Below are 22,112 nucleotides of genomic sequence, written 5' to 3' on the forward strand. Positions count from 1 at the left end.
CCCCGCTACAGAATTTCTTATGCGATTTCAGCTTACGTTTCCGCAAGGCTTTCTGTGGTCATACTGGCAGAAGATTGGTGCCACACGTTCTGGCAAAAAAACTACAACTGAGGCTACGGGCGTCGTGCCTCCTACTTATAACATCTGGTGACGTTGGCCGTTGGAGGAGGTTCTCGAGGACGGTGTATCGATGTCATCGACGCAGACGCCAAAAGATTTTCCGAAGCAGCACAGTTGTGGTGATTACTGTCATAGATATGGAATACGTCATCGGACCATCCCATCGAAAGAACGTTACCAGGTAAGAAAGTAACTTGTTCTTTGGCTGCTCATTGGAAGAATCTACTACGACTCCGAGGTGGAGAGGGCAGGAGCCCCCACAACCCCACTTCTTCAGCCACATCCGCCATTTTAGGAACCCGCGTGGTATCCGCCACCGCCAACTGATGTCCCTGCAGCCATCCAGCTTAGTGCTCCGGAATGCTGCTCAGCACTAGGTGAGGCTTCACTGAAATTGCCCCCAGATTGGCTACATTACTTTGATTTGCCCCTGTTTTGCTTAATCTGCCCACCGTGCATTGCCCTTGTTCGCTGCAAGTACTATCTTGCCCGCCTCCAAGATGTCGGGCGCATCATGGTGCCACAACGAGGCTGGCTTCGCTCCGTTGCTAGGAGACTTAAGCCCTTATTTCCATACCAGTTCCGCCGGCAGGCAGAAACGCCGGCTGCAGCAGAAGGCCAGCAAAAGGCCCTGTTTGCCACAGGGATCCAGGAGCCTTTGCCCACTTTGTCGAGCTGGAACATCAATTATGTATGCAGCTTGACACAAAGCCGACATGCAGGTAATGATTAACATACCATACTTGGCCTACAGGTACTTTTAAGGCCTACCTCTACCATATTTCCATATCTTAATTATACCCACTACCCTATGCCTCCTATCGCCTAATGACATGTCTGTTGCCGCTATACTAGTTGTTTCATATTAGTTACTCTGAAAACAGGTTACTGTACACTGTTAATCGAACTAGCCTTAATGCTAACAATTAAGTCCATGGACAAGAGCATTCTAACCCTGCATTACATGCTGAACATTCTCAGCCCTTATGAACCGAGTACAGTTCGAGACCTAACGCCTGATTCCTGTATTATATATGTCTTAATGCCCTGTTGCTGATAACTGCATTGTGCCATCCACCTGAAGCCCATTGATGATATCTGAATTTTGTTTCGCCAACAACTGCATTTTTTGCCTGTTTAAGTGCCCTACTGCTGTCAATTGCATCCTTGCCTTCGCTCTACAAAAGTAGGCTCTCACACGCTACTGTCTGATAGCTAAACTTACATGTTATTGTAGTGAAATATGCGACAGAAATCCTGCTACTATTAACCGTAACATTAGTGATATTGCTATATGATTTGTTGCGGCCTATATGTGATACTGTGAGAACTTTGATCATTTCAATGTGATACTAGCTAGCAGACCTAGAACTATTGGTACTAATGCTCGCATATGTTATTAACCTGTGAACCTATTGGATAATTAGGCTGCCATTTCTGTTGTACTCTTTTGACCCCATGTAATCCTGCTTGCGCTGCACGTTACATATGTTCCTTGATCGTACTCTACTAACTGTAATTTGTTAGGAAACTGACCCTTTTATGACCCCATGATCGACCATATCAATGTGACACTGTGTGAATGGACCTGATCCTTGCAGAAGCAGCAGCACACAGAATATAGTAAGCTATATACCCTGACACATTATGTCCGCCCCTATTGCATTACTACACCTCCTCTTGTGGACCTTCTCGAAATCAGGTCCCCCAGCCTGCAATATGGGACTTAACTACTCCTCCTCGGGGATCCCCCCCCTTATCCTCCCCATCTTGCCCATTTATCCCAGCTGAATCCTAACTTCAGGCACAGGAGAACTACAAAACATTACACATGTCCTATAGTGGATACCAAACCTTGGTAGAACCTCCACCGTCCTGCCAAAACGGAACTATTAGATCAGCAGAACCCTACCAGTGACCTAGTGAAAACTGACCTCCCCTGCAATACACAAACAAGAAATCAAAAACTCTGCTCTTGACTAACCAGACTCCACGAGCCATTAGCTAATGTGAGCAAGACCAGTAAACCCCCGAGCGAAGGCCTATGTGATAAATATAACACCAAGAATATAAACGAACCCCATTTCACCCTACGTTCACCATCGCCCAAGAACCTCTCGCGTATAAAACAACCAGCACCTATCCAACCTTTAGACTCCAACCAGCCAACTGCTAGCCAAGCTAATCGACTGACCCTCCCGACTACCCATAACTTTCCGGACATCAAGTGTGCTCTTATCAACGCTAGATCTTTTGTGGCACACGCCACAGAAATAGCTGATTTATTCTGCACTGAAGACTCCGATTTTCTGGCCATTGCAGAGTCATGGCTACACGTAGCCGCAGGCCCTGCCCTTATGCTCGCAGTCCCCGATAATTATATTATACTTAGAGCTGATAGGGCTAACACCAGAGGCAGAGTTATTGCTATTATAGCTAAAGCCACCCTATCCGTGAGACTAGCCCCTCCACTTAATTTTAAATCTTGCGAAGCACATACCGCAAAACTCTCCCCCTCTGACTCTCAAACATCCCCTATCCATCTTATCTATAGGCCGCCATGCACCCTTGGCACCTTTGAGGAGGATATCTCTATAATCCTATCAGACAACCTGAAAACTACATCTCAAATATTAGTATTAGGAGATTTTAATCTGGGACTCAACGACCCCGTTGATCAGCAAGCCACCGTTATATCCAACATGTTCACAGGACTTGGCTTCACCCAAAGAGTTGCATCACCTACACACAATAATGGCAGGATCCTATACTGGGACGCTGACCTTAACTGCACTGCCTCTATTACCTCCATAACGCCTCAATTTTGGACTGACCATGCCCTCCTCTCCTTTACCTTGGCAGGCAAAACCATTACCACTTCACACACGCCAGTAGCTCAACCCATCCTCACCGGGAACAAAAAGAACATTACAGTGGACAAACTTATGCCACTGATCATACCCACTCTTAATTCACTTTCGGATACCTCTGACCCAGCTACCTTGGTAAACAAATACAACAACGTGATGACTAAAGCCTTGGATAGGATCGCCCCACTAAAAATGAGGAAGAGTAAACCAAGAGCTCACTTGAACTCCTGGTTCACTCCCCACCTCAAAATATTGAGAGCTGAAAAAAGAAAATGTGAAGCCACATGGAAACACCTACCCAACGAGGAAAATAAAATCATTCTGGCTACCATATCAGCTCAATATAAAAAAGAAATAATTAAGGCCAAACAGGAAACTTACAACAATAGAATCCATCAGGCCAAATACAGCACAAGGGAACTTTTCGTTATACTAAAAGAATTGGAAGCCCCCCTCGCAGACAATTGCGTGAAAGATGAACTTTGGTGTTCAGATATTCAGAACGCACTAATGAATAAAATCACTTTGCTCCAAACCAAGATTGGTAAGAAAAAGCCGACTTGCCCAATTTAGCCATACCTGCCAGCACCCCTACTCTGGGCACCAAGTCTGCAAAACGCTTTAGCTTCTCCAAAGTCACCATCCTTGAGGTTGAAAAAATCATACTCTCCCTCAAACCGTTTAACTGCCAGGTTGACAAATTACCAGCCCAAATCATCAAAGACGCTGCGAGAGACCTCTCACCCTTCATAACAAAACTAATTGATCCCTCTTTTGCAACAGGTACCATCCCAAATAACCTAAAGGAGTCCTGGGTCCTCCCCCCTCCTTAAAAAACAATCACTTGATCCCTCCATCCCCACGAACTACAGGCCTATTACGACAGTGCCTTTTTTGCTTAAATACTAGACCGTGTGGCCTATTTCCAGATTCAGGATTACTTGGAGTCTAATCAGCTTTTGGGAACCCGCCAATCTCGATTCAGGCCTCAACACAGTACTGAAACAGTGCTGATCGATCTCAAAACACAGATTGACAAACTCGGGGACTAGGGGAACACAGCACTGTTACTCCTCCTCGATCTTTCAGCTGCTTTTGACTTGGTTGACAACTTAGTTCTATGTAACCACCTCAACGGCCCATTTCACCCAGGATGCCATCCGCTGGATTCAATCCTTTCTGAGTAATAGGGCTATGAGAGTCATTTCACCTACTGGATCCTGTGTCTCGCCTACATTGTATAATATCTTTACTAAGCCTCTATTCGATGATCTGGACCACCTGGGTGTCACATACACTAATTATGCCGATGACGGCCAGCTCCTAATACCGCTTTCTGGGGATTATGATAAGGATTTTGGCTTAGTAAATAAAATGTACCTCATCATTCAGGCATGGATGGCCGCCCACAGACTATGCCTGAATGATGACAAAACTGAGCTACTTATCCTAGGGACTACAGCTAACCTCAATAAACTCGGCCCCAACTACTCATCCTTCAACATAGATGGAACATCATACAAGTCGCTAAAGAGGTAAAAACCCTGGGTTTCTACCTAGACTCAACCCTAACCTTGGCCAAGCAGGTTAATGCCATGGCTTGGGCCATGGCCTATACCTGCAAGCTAATTAGAGTTGGTAAGCTTTTCTTATCTAAAGATAGCTGTATTACTCTAGCCCGAGCATTAATTCTGTCCAAGCTAGATTACTGCAGTGCCCTATATCTGGGTGCCAGTAAACATATTCTAAATAAGATTAAAATCTTACAGAATGATGCCCTGAGAACAGCCTTGGGCATTGCCAGAACAGATCACATCTCAGTAGCAAGACGACACACCAAATGGCTAACCATTAACGTCAAAATCCGCCTAAAAACGGTGTTGCTTATCCACAAATGCTTCAACAACACTGCTCCTCATTACCTTGTAGAGAGAGTTACCAGAAAAACATCTGATCATCCCACCAGAACTGCCAATGCCAACTGTCTAATCGTACTCCGATTCAAATTAACTAAAGCAGGCGGGGGTAGCTTCCCTGTCAAAGCAGCACAGCTATGGCACTCCCTCCATCCTACCTTGAGGGTAGACCAAACATTAACTCGGGTATAATGCCATTAATTGGCACAGGGAAAACAACCACTAACCACATTTGTGCCCATCCTGCACCAGTCCTTATTCTGTTTCACCTACAGATCTGACTGGATTTCAGGAGCGATTAATCGCTTACGATCTTAGTTATGGTACCATTTACTGTAAATATGTAATTACTGATTGACTCTATTTACATATATGTATGCATTTTGTGATTAATATAATTTGCCTGTATGTCTAGCATGATTACCAATCCCTAAATTGTTTTGTATTAGGGAGCGGTATATACCCTTTGCTCATGTAACTTTGTAACTTACTTACCGTTAAGCTAAAAGTAATCTTGTAACCTTTTTCTGTAGCTTGCACCCTGATACCCCCGGGTCTGGTGCGCATTACAAATAAATAAACAAAACAAACAAACTTCCTACTTTAAAATCCCATCAATCGTACAATTTCTTAAGCGACTCACTAATGTATTTCCACCTACTCCTTTGCAGGTTCCTCTATGGGATTTAAATCTTGTACTAAAATGTCTAACATGCATTCCATTTGAACCTCTGCATTCATGCCCATTAAGACTGCTAACATTAAAAACCATTTTGCTAGTGGCAATAACATCAGCCCGCAGGGTGAACGAGTTGCAGACACTTTGTTGTAAATCTCCATTCACTATATTCTATAAGGACAAAGTGGTTCTTAAAGTGAAAATTTCTTTACTGCCAAAGATAGTCTCCGACTTCCATTTGTCTCAAAACATCATTTTACCAACTTTTTACCTGCCTCCTCCTGCAAAGGAGGAGAAGAGGTTCCATAGATTGGACCCAAGAAGGGCTCTCAGTTTCTATATCTCACAAATGTCTAAAATTCGCCAAGATGATTAATCATGTATTGGTTATACAGGTCATAAGTTTGGCAGTAACAAAACCAACCCTATCCAGGTGGATTATTGTGGCTATTGGGAAATGTTATAGACTGGCTGGTAAAGATCCTCCGGAGGGTCTGAGGGCCCATTCTATGAGGGGCATGGCAACATCTTCTGCTCTACAGTGAGGGGTGCCAATTAAGGACATCTGACAGTAGCCACGTGGTCTACTATCCATACTTTTGTAAAACATTATTGTCTGGACTCAACTTCCACTCAGGAAGGAGGATTTGGGAAGGCAGTCCATATATTTTGTTGTTGTTTTAACGCCTCCCTTAACTGTGTTCCGTTTGTTAGCGTGGATCCGGGATTCAAACCTCTGTTGTTCTGCGTGGTCTTGCAAGACCAGCGCATTGCCCCTGTACTATCCTCTGTCCTTCATTCAGTCCATGATGCATTTTAAGGACGGGTCTAAATTCTTACTCCCACCTCCAAGACCGATACTGCTTTAGGAGTCTATCAAAAGATGAAGAATACGTGGGAGGACACAATCCATTCGAAGAACAAGTTGCTTACCCCTGGTAACTTTCTTTTGATTTGCTGTTCCTCCCACATATTCCTCATCGCCCCTCCCAACCTACCGCACTGTAGAATGTACATGTTTTGACCCTTATGCTCTTTTAGAGTCTATTACGGTTGAATACTGTTGCTAGCAATTCCTTTAAAAAAGGGAAAAACAGCCCTGAAGCCAATGGGTGATGCGCGTGCTACATATACTGGTGATGAGTAATACGTGGGAGGAACATCCAATCGAAAGAACGTTACCAGGGGTAAGTAACTTGTTCTTCTCATTTATAACATACAACCCCTCCCAAATGATGTTATTAAAAGGTTTTCCTTGTCTACAATCTGCCCAGATCACCATTTTTCATGCCTCTGAGTCTCATTCGGAGCACATTCACTTCTGTTTCATGACCATTGTCTCCACTGTGGCTGGCTAGCTGTGGGACCTTTCAGTGCTAATCTTTGGACACACTGGTGTTCATGCCGTCAACCTGCAGCCCAAAAGATTCCATCCCTGCTCCTTATTCATGTGAGGTGGTTTTATTGTGTCATAATGCGCTCTACAGTCAGCAAAGTATGTCTATCTATCTATTATGGTTTTTGTATAGCGCAAAATCGCCCATAGGCCTCAGTGTGCTCACAGAAACAAACAGAAAACATATAAGGTAGTACTGCAGAGGTTTGTAGCACATGGAGATGGTTGGCAAGATATTAGTTTTCTCCTTCATCAAACAGGGGTGTCTTGAGTAGTTTCTTGAAAACAGTAAGGGCACACTATTTTTATTCAAAGGGGGCATAGAGTTCCAAATCATTGGTGCCCAAAAGGCAAAACGTGTACCTCCTACTCTGTTGAGATTTTGTTGTGGTTGAAATAAATCATGGTGATTGTTTGAACGAAGGTCTCTTCTGAAGGGAGCTTTCATTATTCTTTTTGACGAGATAGCTAGACGCAGAGCCAGCCAAACATTTATAGACCATCAGGGCACCCTTGAATTTAATCCTTTGTTTAACTGGGAGCTAATGAAGCTTTCTCCTGGCTGCTAAGATTTTTTTCACATCGGCTCATTCCAAAGACTGCCCTGACCGTTCCGTTTTGTATGGTTTGCAATTTTGTGACATTGCTCTTAGGTGTGCCCATCAACAGACTATTGCAATAGTCTAATTTTGAGTTAATTATGGCCCCTGCAATCAAGGCTAGGTTTTGCTCAGGTAGGTAGGGTCTAATTTGCCATATCAGATTAGAATAGAACGCACAGGTTGATATCAGGTATGACACATATCTCTTGAATGAGAGGTGCGAGTCCATGAAGATACCCAATGTTTTAACCTGGTCTAGGACTTCAATATAGCTGTTTTTAGTTTGAAATTTTCTATATTGGTTATTCAGTGTTTTCATTTTCGAAGGGATTGGTTCCTCTGACGTAATCCACATCTGTGACTGGTAATCACCACAGCTATGCTGCTTCAGAAAATGTTCAACCTCTGCGTCCTGCGTCGATGACGTCGATACGCTGTCCTCGAGGGCATCCATCGAGCCGACGTCACAGGATGTTATAAGTAGGATGCACTACGCCCTTAGCCTCAGTTCCATTTTTTTCTGCGAACATGTTCGCTTCGGAGATCTCGGCGCGCTTCGGTTCTTCTGAGTTATTCTATCGCTTCTTCCAAACGTGTTTGTTGAGAAGATATCATGTCTTCGTCTTCTTGCACCCCGCGGTCGGGATTCAAGAAGTGTCAGGACTGCGGTTCCAAGATGTAATTTACGGACCCGCACAATGGCTGCCTCTGGTGCCTCGGTGAGGTCCACGACACGGATGACTGTGACGATTGCCAGTCGTTAACATCGAAGGCCTTGCGGGAACGGAAGAAGAAGCTTTCTGTCGGTAGGGTCTCCAAGCCCTGAAAGTCGAAATCCACGGGGCTTTCGACCGACGATTCGAGAGGCGACTCTCCAGGTCATCGGCATAAAGTCCAGGGGGGTCTCGGTCCCGGAGTGGTTCCCGCCATTCCTCTGCCTCTTCGAGGCACTCGTGGAAGCGCCGTCACCGGTCGCCTTCCTCGTCCAAGGACTCCGCCCGTCGGCGGATTGCTTGTCCCAACAAGCACTCTTCTCCTGCGGAATGGGATGCATTTTGTACGGAGATGTTGGCGATTTTTCAATCGCAGGGCTCCGTTTCCGTCTGCGCCTTCGAAAGAAGCCGGCAGGGAACGTGCTAAGGCCACCGCTTGCACGCCTTTGGGCTTGGGTGGTAGGCGCGATCATCGGGTGCCTTGGAGGTCCCGATCGGACAAGGTGGATCGCTCTAGTCATGCCCGCTCCAGGTCCCGGTCCTCGACGCCCTGGAGACTGTCAGAGCCTGTGAGGTCTTCGAAGAAGATGTTGACGCCATCAGCGCCATGTCCATCGAGGGACTGTCTCGAGGCTCCGCCTCCGAGGAAGTCATCGGCACCGAGTCCGTCGAAGGACACGCTCGGGTCTCCGACCTCGAGGCCTGTGTTGAAGCCATCGGCGGCATGCTCAACGCGATTCTGTCGACGCCCTCGACACCTTTTTTGGAGTCTTTACCGGAGGTACCCGTGTATCGGTGGAAACTCCGAGGAAGGCCCTGAAGAAGTCGGTAAGGCCTGTATTTGAGCCTTTTTCTGTGCCCTCATCCTGGGATTTTTTCCAGTCTCTGGATTACATCTCGGAGATGGATGAAGGGTCTGAGGAAGGTTTGGTTCCTGATGACCTGTTATCTGGTCATAGCCAGTTGGAAGACCTGTGTCAGTCTTTGCACGACGGCAGTGGTCTTGATACCTCCCCGGAGGTTGAGTTTGGCAGGCCTGAGCCTGGTACGCATGCTGAATCTTCATACAGGCGACTCATGTCGAGGGTTGCAGAGTACTTGGGGTGGTCGGCGCCACCAGTAGATTTTCTGCAGGATGACCTGACAGATATCTTGGACCAAGGTCCACCAACTGACCCGGTACTGCTGTTCCATATGGCCTTGCAAAGAAGGGGCGGCGGCTTGGCCTGTTCTGGAGAGTCTCCCGGCAGTGAGCAAGTCGTTGCTGAAAAAATACCGTTCAGCCAGTAGCGACCCCTGCTACTTGACTACGCACCCTACTCCGGAGAGTTTGGTGGTGCAGGCGGTTACGGCCCCAGCAAAGCAGGCGTCGTACCCAACCATCCCTCCTGATAGGGACGACAAACGTTTTGATGGCTGGGCGAAGAAAGTGTTTTCTTCAGGGGGTTTGGCTTTACAGGCAGCCAACTCCGTGTGTGCCTTAGCACGTTTCATTCACACTCTGTGGAATTGTGTCTTTGGCGGCTGAATATATTCCCGAAGGGGTGGAATGGGATGGTTTTCTTACCCTCGTTCAGGATGGCAAGGATGCCTTGTGTGAATTCGTTCAGTCGGGTCTGGACATGGCAGACTGTGTCAGCCGGTCCATGGCGGCGAGCACCGTGATGCGCAGATTTGCGTGGTTGCGGAAGTCGGGGTTTGCTCCTGACGTACAAGCCCGGCTTCTCAACATGCCCTTTGATGGTGTCCATCTTTTTGGCAGCAAGGCTGACGAGAGCCTTGAGAGGTTGCAGACCTCAAAGGCTGCAGCAAAGTCTTTTGATACTACTCGTCTTTTAGTAGATCGAGGGGAGCGGGCAGTCAAAGGGGCCAACGTAGGAGTACCAGAGGTGGAAAACAAGGTATTCGAGGTGCCAAAGCCGCTCGGGCAGTTGCCTCTTTCCCTCAGGCAACGCCGCAGCCGCTTCTGCTCAGTCATGAGGCCCATGCTTCACCGGTTGGGGGAAGGCTGGCGCAGCATCTGGTAGAATGGCGTGCATTACTTCAGATGTGTGGGTTCTGGAGATCATAGCCCACGGCTACTGTCTTCCTTTCCGGCAGAGGCCTCACGACAATCCACCAGGGAATCTCTCTTTGAAGTGTCCGGATCCGCTCCTTGCGCAGGAAAACAAATCCCTGCTGGAGAAAGGCGCCATAGAACTGGTGCCTGTAGCGGAGAGGAACAAGGGATGGTATTCCCCATATTTTATGATCCCGAAAAAGACGGGGGATTTAGACCCATCGTGGACTTACTCTCTCTGAAGTCCTCCAGGCCCTTCAACTTCAGGACTGGTTGGTGTCTCGACCTCAAGGACGCATACTTTCATGTGCCGATACATCCCAAGCACAAGAAGTTCCTGAGGTTCACGGTTGGCGACTCGTACTTTCAGTTTCGGGTCCTGGCGTTTGGATTGACCTCCGCCCCGAGGGTCTTCACCAAGCTCATGGTGGTGGTGGCAGCGTATCTCAGGAAAGGGGGGATTCACGTCTACCCCTACCTGGACGATTGGTTGATCAGAGCGCGCTCTCCCTAGCAAGTCCTGTATCATCTGTCCATCACCTACCACTCCCTTCACAGGCTGGGCTTCTCCCTCAACTTAAAGAAGTCCCACTTGACACCTACCCAGCGGCTCCAGTACATCGGAGCAGTGCTCGACACATCCCTGGGGCTGCGTTTTCCACCCCAGGTGAGGGCTCATCACATTCTGCAGATGGTGAACAAGTTTCAACATGCCGAGAGTCCCCCGGCGTTCGAGTTCTTGAGGTTGCTCGGCCTCGTGGCATCCTGCATTCTCCTGGTGCCAGAGGCCAGGCTGCGGATGAGATCTCTGCAGTGGGCTCCCAAGATGCAGTGGTCACAGTCCTCCGGCAGGATGTCTGATCCCGTTCAGGTGCCGCCCTCGGTCGCCCAGGATCTTCTGCGGTGGGCCGTCGAAGGCAATCTGATGAGGGGGGGCTCCATTTTGGCTACCCTGGCCGGGGGTGACGATTGTGACGGAGGCATCCCTCACGGGATGGGGAGCTCATGCCAACGAGTTGACAGTCAACGGTCGTTGGTCTCCATCGGAGTTCAGACTCCATATCAATCTGTTGGAGTTGAGGGCCGTTAGGCTAGCCCTGAAGGCTTTTCTGCCGTCTGTACGGGGGAAGAATGTCCTGGTTCTGACGGACAATACAGTGACCATGCACTACCTCAACAAAAAGGGGCGGGCAGGGTCTCTCCCTCTGTGCAGAGAGGCGATGCAGCTCTGGTTCTGGGCCATCCAGCAGGAAATTTCGATCTCGGCAGTTCATCTAGCTGGGGACGAAAACGCACCGGCAGACGCTCTGAGCAGGCAGAGCACGGTCTCTCACAGGTGGGAGATGGCTCAGGAGATTCTCCTGGAGATCTTCGCCCTTTGGGGGACCCCACAAGTGGATCTCTTTGCCACCAGTGTCCACCGGAAGTGTGAAAGATTCTGCTTGCGGGAATTTCCTCCAAGAGGAGCCTGAGGGGACGCGTTCGTAATGGAGTGGTCCTTCCCACTGCTGAATGCGTTTCCTCCAGTCCCCGTCATTCTGCAAGTGCTGCGGAGGTTACGGAGGTTCAGTTCCCGAATTATCCTCATTGCTCCGGCATGGGCCAGGAGAACGAGACCTTCTCGGCATGTCCATCTGCCCTCCACGCCGTCTTCCCTACCAAGACGATCTGCTCTCACAGGGGTTGGGGGGGGTCAGGCTCTCCATCCAGAGGTCAAGTCCCTCAACCTTCATGCTTGGCTTCTGAAAGGTAGAGGTATAAGGATTGGGACCTCCCTGAAGACGTGATGGAGGTGTTGCTTTCGGCCAGAAGGCCTGCAACGAAGTCCCTGTACCGTTGCCGTTGGACGAAGTTCTGCGACTGGTGCAGGGTTAAGAATGTGGATCCTTTTTCATGTGCCATTCCTATGGTTCTGTCTATTTTGCTTTTGTTAGTCCACAAGGGCCTGCATGTGGGTACCATTAAAGGTTACCTGGCGGCGCCGTCCATTTTTAAGCGCTCGTCTGAGGAATGTTCTTATTTTAAAATTCCTTTTTGATTTCACAGTTTCTAAAAGGGCTCACTAACGTGCCCGGTTGGGATTTGAACCTGGTTCTAAAATTCCTAATGGGAGCTGTGTTTGAGCCTTTACATTCTTGTCCTTTGAGTCTGTTGACCTTGAAAACTGTATTTTTAGTTGTGGTCACTTCCGCTCGCATAGTGAGTGAGTTGCAGGCACTTTCCGTTAAGCCACTGTTCAGTGTTCGATAAGGACAGGGTTGTCCTTAGGGTTCGTCCTTCTTTTCTTCCGAAAGTTGTGTGGAATTTCATTTAACCCAGGAGGTCATTCTTCCGGTGTTCCATCCTCCTCCGCATCCTGGTAAGGAAGAGGAGAGGCTCCATAGGTTGGATCCTAGGAGAACTTTAAGTTTCTACATCTCATGCATGTCCACGGTCAGAGTGGACGACCAGCTCTTTGTAGGATTCGCTGGAAGGCGTTTGGGACAAGCTGTTAATAAACAGACTTTGTCTAGATGGATTATCTTGACAATTTCTGAATGTTACCGCTTGGCGGGTAAAGACCCTCAGGTAGGCTTACGGGCCCATTCTACTGTGGGGTGTGGCTGCCTCTACTGTCCTGCAGAGGGGTGCTCCCATTCGTAGCATTTGTGAAGCAGCCACGTGGGCTTCTGTCCATACTTTTGTAAAACACTACTCCCTGGATTCTATCCATGGGCAAGATTTGGCCTTTGGCAAGGTGGTCCTCTATTCTGCAATTTAATTGGGCATTCTAAAATTCTAAATTCTTTTCCCACCTCCTTACGTTGGTATTGCTTTGGGAGTCTGTTATAGATGTGGAATACGTCGGAGGAACCAATCCCTTCGAAGAACAAGGTACTTTCTTACCTGGTAACGTTCTTTCGTTGGGATGTTCCGACAACGTATTCCACATCGCTCCCTCCCTACCTGCCCCTCTACAGAATTTCTTATGCTATTGCAGCTTTCGTTTCCGCAAGGCGTTCTGTAGTCATACTAGCAGAAGATTGGTGCCACACGTTCTGGGGAAAAAACTACAACTGGGGCTAAGGGCGTTGTGCGTCCTACTTATAACATTGGTGACGTCGCCTCGATGGAGGCCCTTGAGGACAGCGTATTGACGTCATTGACGCAGGACGCAGACGCCGAATATTTTCCAAAGCAGCACAGGTGTGGTGATTACCTGTCATAGATGTGGAATACGTTGTTGGAACATCCCATCGAAAGAACGTTACCAGGTAAGAAAGTAACTTGTTCTTCTGGGGAGTGCCAAGTATCAGAAGTTCGGTCTTGGCTTCATTAAGTGCAAGAGAGTTTGTCGCCATTCATATTTAGATGGCGCCAAACACCTCGCTCTTTGCGCATCCTTTTCATAGGTATCTGACAATTCAAAAACTGCTGGGTATCGTCAGCGTAGTTATTAAACCAGACACCCAGAGTTTGTAGCATGTCACACAAAAGTTTTGAAAACATATTAAATAGCAGTGGGGACAAGCATAAGCCTTGTGGGATGCCACAAGTTAGCAAGGTTTTGAGGAAGAAATGCCCCTTTGCCACAGCAGCCATCCCTGGACCCAAAAGGAATTTAAACCACTTTTCTGCGTGTGGGGAGCATCTGCCACCTGTTGTCAACCTCTCGGCAAGTAGATCATGATCAATAAGATTGAATGCCGAGGAGAGATCAAGTAACAGACGTAAGGCAGTGTTTCCTCATTCAATAATACCAGCAATGTTTGCCTGGAGATCCAAGAGGGCTGTCTCTGTGCCATGTTTTGCTCGGAAGCCGGATTGTTCACTGGCCAATATATTATTTGTTTCTACAAACTTTTGAAACTGAAGTACGCAATCCTGTCAATAATTGTGAGCAAGAATGGCACATAAGTAATCGGCCTTAAATTACCAGGAACTGAAGGATCCAGATTTTCCTTTTTAATAAGTGGGGAGACCCATGCCTCTTTGAGGGCTTCTGGCACATATGCCTCTTCAAAGGATTGGTTCACAAATTGTGCCACCCAAGGTGCTAATGTCTGCGCAAAGTCCTTGAATAGTTTAGCGGGGAAGAGATCACCCTGACAGGAGGAAGGCCCACGTTTATGAATAACCTCCAGTACCTCTGTCACAGAAACTTTGTCAAAAGTGAAGGATTCCAGAGAGTCACTCTTGGTGGCTGACACAGTGTAAGGCGTATCCTTGGTGTCAGATAATAGGATTTTCTGGGCTTTGATGGCCTGTTGGTGTTTGTTGGGTTTTTCGGAGAAGCCTTCATGTATTGCTTGACAACAAACATTGCTCTCTTGTGCTAGATAACTGGCTGGGGGATTTTTTTAATTCTTGGAGGATTGAAAAGATTTCTTTGGATTGTGACTTAGCTTGTTGAATTCTCTTATTAATATTTTCTGCTTTTGCTTGGAATATGGTCAGCTTATAGGCCTGTGCAGCCTGTTTATAGTTTGCGATTGAGACCGCTGATTATACTCACACCTTAAAATTCCATTAGGGCACCTACTAAAACATTTACTGAAACATGATGTGAAAAGAAGGGCACCGCAGCTGGAGACCTCTGGACTATATGCCACTGGATTGTTTTGTGCTTACTGATAAGAGGTTGCATGTCCAACACAAAGTAAGAATGGCTTCCTTCTTTTCACCCTGGTGCAGGAAAACCTACCCGGATGGAATTACACCTTCTGGCAATGGTTTGATGGAGTCATGGAAGTGTTAAAGAAACACCTCAAGCCACATTGGAACGATGGGTAAGAACATTTGTACTGTTGCTGTCTGTTTTGTAAAGTTGCATTTCGTTGTATGCAGTGAGTCTCCAAATCCAGTCTCCTGTTCCGCTGCATGGCAAGATTGCATCACACTATTTGTTAGAATGCCGACGTGTCTGACATTACCACCACGTTTCGGTCCAGAGGTAAAATATTTTACATTTTGATGCTGCATTTACGGATGAACTGCACACATTTTACATGGCTAGTTTGAAGGCACACAGACTACCCTCTCACTACCTAATGTATTTGATTTAATTTGTTCTCAACATTTCTAGATCTTCTTTATCCAAGTTGCTGTACTGGTTTGCTTCAATCTTGCTAAGCATTTAAGACAGAGCTACACCATACTGCTAAAAAAATGTAAAACAAAATTAGAAATCCAACAAGAGGCTGAAACTATAGTTACCATTTCAGACCAGTTAAAAAAACAACCATGAATGGGAAATACAAAGAGAATGAGGGAAGGGATGCCAACACAGGTCTCACAAATTATTTAAAATCCTGCTAGACCTGCAGGTCGATTAACTTAGTTTACATACTGGTCCTAAGAGTAATACACTTGACCCATGGCAATGGGTGACGTACATTTTGCCAGCTGTCTGTAAAATGGTGCCTGTCACTATAAGCTCAGTTCATGTTTGCCACAATGCTGCTGCGCAGAGGCCAGCCACACACAATTAAACCTTTATTTGACATTTACCGCAGACACAGTTTGTTTGCAGTAAATGTCAAGTAAAACTTGTCAAACATCCCAGAATGTATTTGTACTCACGAGCAAGGTCGTGTACCATGTAAATGGTACTCAACATTCATTAAAATACATCATAAAGGGGAACTAGACAAAAAAGTGGAAAGGATCTCATTGTAAAGATTGACGTAGTAATAAACTGTGTACAGAGTAGATCCCCTTTATATGATTTGTAATACTGTACCACGTATATTTATGTTAATGAATTTTAAAATCAATTAAAAGATTATTGAAAAAACACATTCATTAAAAACTACTAAATAAAATATTTGGCCAACAAAGACCATGAAAGAGAAAACATAATCTAACACACGGACCAGTCTAGACTGTTTAGAGAGCCACATTTAAGGAGCAGAGAGAATGTGAAGGTGGTAAATTAAAACTGTGATATAATAAAGAGGGAATACATCAATTGAAATACCTTAACGAATGCATCTGTGGAGAGCAGGTTCTTCCTCAGGAGGGCTTTCTTGGCACAATAGACCAAAAACAGACCTTTGCCTCTTTAATGCGTGTGTTATAAATGTAATCCTACTCAAACAAGACTGCATTTGAAGACTAATAGCAAACCAATGAAGATGGCCAATGTAAGAACAAGAATGCAAACAGCAGTTCAAAGGTTTACAATTCTGTGAAATAATTGCAAAACAAAGTAAATCATCTTATAACACACGAGGACAAAAAACAAAGCAAGGATTTAATAGCTAGGTGGGTGTTGGTACCACTGCTTTGACATCTTTATGGCAGATTAGCCTCGAGTAAGATCAGAATCTTTCCACCTGTGAGGTGTGATCAATTCCATGTAGTCATCACTGATCCCCAGTCTGAGTTGCCCTCCCATGTGGCCAGGAGGCGGTAGCTGCTACCTGATCCTGACCCTGGGGGTGGTATTATGAGGGAGGATCACATGGGAGGAGATGGCTGTGGGGGAGATGTTGTGCCCCCCATCGGGAGAGACGCAGTATTCTTCCCTGTCATCTGAAGAGTCCCCTATAATTCCTATATTCCTGATGGCATGCTGTCATTATTCAAAATCCCTCCATCTATAAAAACTTAAAACCCCATCTTGCCAAACATTCTATGCAGGATAATATTCTCACCTCATATGTACACACACACATACGACACCTCCTGATTCTTATGGTTTTGTGCTAACAAAAAATTCCAAACAAAATTACAGCAAAAATCCTTTAAGTGTTATGGACTCCAATTCCCATAAAACCTCCAGTACTGGTACGCGGAAGAGGAGAAAGGAGTTAATGTGGAGCAGACAGAACACTGAACTGAATATGCAGGCTGGTCATTGTGAAGCAGTTCAATTACGTGGGACATTTAAAAATGGGGTCTGTTTTTTCTGCGGAGAGAGAGAAGCCAAACAGGCAGAAGGAAGCAAAGCCTCGGTAGAAAGCAGAGGGGCGAGAAAGAGCGACGCTAGCGGGAACAGGGGTTCTCAGGTTTCCGCATGCAGGCAGTACTCACCAGAGAAGTGTTGGCCCACGGTGGAAGCCGCACGCAGTGCCAGAGGACCGATAGTGACCTGCACCAACAAACAAGCTACTGGCAATATGGTTACGTATTGGAGCAGCAGGCTTACCGGCAGACAAGCACAGAGTCAGCGGAATAGTTGATAGGAGGCCTGCATCATGGAAGACGCTATCCCGGGGTAAAAACTTCACAAAAGCAATGTGATACTGGTCGATGGCAGTGCAAGACAACAGTGATTCTGCCCATAGACGTGCAGAGCCCCGGGCATGCCGACTGGCACATGAAGCTTTAAGAAATCATATTGAATTTTGAATAAGCAAAAAACAAAGACACACTTTGTCCATTGCCTCATATGTGAGATGTCAATGTGGGGAAGGTTGGAGCAAGTGTTGCCACAAGCCAATGAATGTTAATGAGGGAATTGAAAGGCTAAACTTGAACAAATCTCCATGTACGAGATGTCGGTATCGGTAAAGTTGCAGCAAGTGTTTCCAAAAAAAGATGAATATTATTGAAGGAGTAAAAAGGTCTAACGTGAACAAGTCTCCATATATGAAATGTCAATGTGGGGAAAGTTGGGGAAAGTAATAGCTTAAGCTAAGAAAGTATATACAGTGAAGCAACTGTGGTATACGGAAAGTCATTGGGAATAGTAAGGAGAAACCATGGTGAAAGCAGTGCATCAGGCATTAGACAGTTGGGGAGAAGATACCTGTCGGAGTATTACAGGGGATCTTTAGACCCCAGAAAGGGATTCCTAACTGGGGAGTATACCATGTAATCCATCTAAGTAACAGAGATTACACATATTGTGAACAGATACTTGGAAAGAGAGTATACCTGGAAATATGATGAACTGAAAAGAGGCTTCCTGATAGGGGAGTATACTAGCATGTTGTTCATAAGCATTTATAGTTTTTAAAGAGACACTTGGCCATCTTTAAGGAGCCCTTAAATGAAAGGAACACTGTTGCCATCCCAAAAAAGTTATTGCTTGAGAAAATACCTTTTTTGTTGTCCTTAGGAAATGGATGCTGGGAAAATACACTTTTGCCATCCTTGCAGTGGTTATGTGAAAGAGACACTTTACCATCTTTAAGGACACTCTTGGATCTAAGGAGTATTTTGTTGATTTATTTGCTGAACCATTTCACCAAACTTGCATCAGAGACACCTTCCTTACACTCCTAATTGTTCTATTTAGTGTGAGGTCAGATTAATGTTTTGCACACAAGGACAGTGGTTATGATTTTGACGCGAGACCCAGACGGATCTTTAGTTTTAGTCTCCTAGGAAGGGAAACTCATTCTGACCCCTCACAGTGGGCTCCAAACATTTACCTTTTTTTTTTATTTGTGCTTAGTTCATACAAAACCTTTACCAAAATATTACAATTTTGATTTAATTAAAACAAATAGTTATACATTTGCATAAAAAAACATCTAAGAGATGTCTTGAAGCCAAGATATTACACTCAGTTTCCCATGTTACCATATCCCAATCTGTGTACATCCAATTGCAAAACAATACTTCATTACTAATATGAGATCACATATTTGCAGTTGACCCACACAGTTAGGTTTAGTCACCTTTACTAAGTTACAATTGGCATCAGTTCCATATTGATAACAGTCAGAAAACGGGTGAGGGCAATAACTACCGAGAGATTTCTCCCCGCATACATCTCATCCAGAGAAAATGTCTTCAATATTCAGTGTGACCAACATTCTCTCTGCCAAACATTTTTATCCTTACGGATTCAAAATGGGGACATGTGTTGATTAGATATTTGAGGGTTTCAGTTTGGTTTTTATTAAAACAGAATCGACATGTAATGTTATTGCCTCCTATCACCTTTTGGGTCCCGGTATTTTGTCCGCTCTCTAGTTCTAAAATTATGAATTTGAACCTCTTATATAGCGTTTGTGCTTTGTTGCAAGTAAACCATTGCAAGTATACACAACGTTCTGATCTTTTCCATGCAAAACAAGCATATTCCTGATGCAAGCTGTATTTGCCTAATGCATTAATTGTGGACAACCAGTCGTAAGTGTAAAGCTCTTTTTTCCACACTTTCTGGACGTGTAATTAATTCATGTTCTTCTGCACCAATCTTAACCAATGGGGTTTGCATTCTTGCTCGATGTATGGTTACAGATGGAGGAGGAGTGTCCCTTAATATGTCATTCAGGTCTTCATATAAAGAGTTACTCAGAGGATTAATGAATTTAGAATAGTTTAGTACTCTACATTAATATTTAGATGATAATGAGCAAATTCCCAATTCGTGCCTGATGATCACGTTCAGCAACGAATTTGAGAAACCTAGAGTCTGTTTCCATATGCGTCCCTGAATGCAGTTTAAAAATTCACTCATATCCAAAAGACACATATCCAGGCCATGTAGTAAAGTAGATTCAACTTTTACGTTGTAAAATTAAATTGCTGGTAATAGAGAGAATTTACAAAGTTTTCATCTGAGAGAGAAGCGGCCTACGTTTGCATGTTAGCGAGTTCCTCCACATTGTTACAGAACAATATCACACAGATTATACCCAAGGCAACACAGTTGAGAGACTTGCTCAATCTCGATGTTTGATTGTGGGACTGATTTCTCATTAATGGAGGCGGTCATTACCATGGATACAGGATCACCACGTACAGATTTCTTTCCCATAATCGGAAAGAAGTTAGACGTCATGGTTTGTTTAATTCCTGTTCGAACAGGCCAGGACATGGAGTCTGATGGAATTCACAATTGTTCCTGTGTATTAGCCGCTGCTGCATTGAATGAACTCCTAGACAATGACTGTTTTCTTTTGTCTGATTGATGATAAGGTTGGCGTTAGTAGCTCTAGTAGTCACATCAACAATTTTTTGTTTGGTTTTTCTTTTGTTCATGTTTTTGATAGATGTCAATAATCTCATCATCTTTGGACAAATTACATAGATTTTTGATAGTGGAGTTATGACCCGATATTTTAATCGGTTGCCTATTTTTTGATTTTTTTGATAGCAAAGTGGTTTGCTTATTCCTATTAGCTCTTCTTTTCTTAGCTCTAACCTCTTTACACTTAATTCTACGAGAGAAAAATGCCTCAGGTGACATAGACCTTTGTGTAACAGGTGAAGATGGAGATTTATCCATCACTTTCTGTTCATCTGTTCTATCCATTTGTTCAATGAAATCGGTCAAAGGTGAAGGACTATTGGGTGCATCCAGATCATATCTTGCGACATCTTCAGCTGTCGCTAATAAGTGGGACTTGTAATGAGAATCATTCTTAGCTGACCCTTGCAATGCTTTTATATTTTGCTCAAGTACATTAATCTTTGCCAGGTTAGTTACAGTTTCCCACAAGTCTTTACCATTAAGTTGTAAAGTGTCATCTGAGACATGATTAGAACACTGGATGGCATTTTCTCTCAACGATGTAGAATAAACATGCGAAGAACTTGAGGGTGATGTTTGAGAGAAGTGAGTAGAAGTGTTTATATCGTCAGTTTGACAGGTTTTGGAGATATGATGAAAAACATTTTTTTATTGTTTGCTAGTGTAGTATTTATTTGGGTCTCTTGCGCAAAACTATATCCCTCCAAATTTTACGTTTTAGCCAGTATATCTGCAAGGGTTGTCTTGACTCCTGAATCTCATAGTGAGTTACATCATGCCCATTGTGCAGCAAGTTTAGAAGTGTTGTTAGAACCGGGAATGAGTACATATCAGGTGTATTTGAATCTTGTGATAAGTTGATGTTTGGCGAAGATGTATTTATTGGAGATGCCCTCCAAAAGTCAGAGTGTAAAGGCTAATTTTTTGGGAGAGCACTGACCATACATAGGGACATTTGAAGAGGTGCAGTTCTCCCGTTGTGCAACTATAAGTCGTTTAACGGGAGAGCTTGACTCTGGAAGGGTAAAAGAGTAGTTATTCGGCATAATTGCAAACTGTGGTTCATCCAAGACCATTGACCTGGTACTTGCATTGGTGTAAAGGCACATTTCATCTATTGACCGAGGTAATAAGGATCTTGGTGTAGGAGGGCCTTATGATAGGCTTACCCTGTTACCCAATTCAGCAATGACCACTGAGGCCAACATAGAAATGACAGACACAAAATTATTTCCAGCACAGTTGAGAACATTAGTAAGTGCGCAGTAATCATTGTTACCCAACTTATTCACTGATGGATCTAAATCATTTACTTCATGCACTGAATAGGAGAGAGGGCCGGGTTGCATAAGGGACAGAAAATGAATCTGTGTGTGAACCTTGACCCGTGTAGCCTCTGAGGATATCAAATCAGTGGTCATTGTATTTTCATAATCATCACAATTAGTATGTTTCTTAGATGGTACCCCCATCATTTACACATACCATGCTTGTTGGTTCATTAGAAGTGGTGGGTGAGTTTAATGTGTACACTTACGGATGTTTTCCCATTGAGGCGTTTGCCACTTAAGAGGCCAACAACCATCAGTACGATTAAAGCACTAACATCCTTTAGAGAGTATAAACAATTTTAAATCAATTACAAGATTACAGTTGGTTATAATATAGGGGCTGTAAAATGTGATGTCATATGTGAATAGACCTGTTGAAAGTGGTCACTGTGCTAGATTTTGCAATTTGAAAGACTATTAATATAGATTTCTATCAGTAATTACACTGGGAAGTAACAATGATAAAGACCTCCTTTAGTCTGGGACTATGTGATTGATTTCTATCACAGC

At 44.8% G+C, this 22,112-nt stretch overlaps 1 protein-coding gene across 9 annotated transcripts in view; it reads left to right on the top strand.

Annotated features, from left to right (window-relative positions):
- Nucleotides 1-22,112, top strand: part of LOC138521540 (signal transducer and activator of transcription 5B) — a 1,967,228-nt gene that overhangs the window by 1,711,388 nt on the left and 233,728 nt on the right. For all 9 annotated transcript variants that reach the window (XM_069634461.1, XM_069634460.1, XM_069634455.1 and 6 more), the window contains one exon: nt 15,030-15,124. In XM_069634461.1, coding sequence (XP_069490562.1) covers nt 15,030-15,124 — 95 coding nt within the window. The remainder of the gene's footprint in view (nt 1-15,029; nt 15,125-22,112) is intronic.

This window comes from Ambystoma mexicanum, chromosome 13 (assembly GCF_040938575.1).
Source record: "Ambystoma mexicanum isolate Mex_15411 chromosome 13, UKY_AmexF1_1, whole genome shotgun sequence".
Lineage (NCBI taxonomy): Eukaryota > Metazoa > Chordata > Amphibia > Caudata > Ambystomatidae > Ambystoma > Ambystoma mexicanum.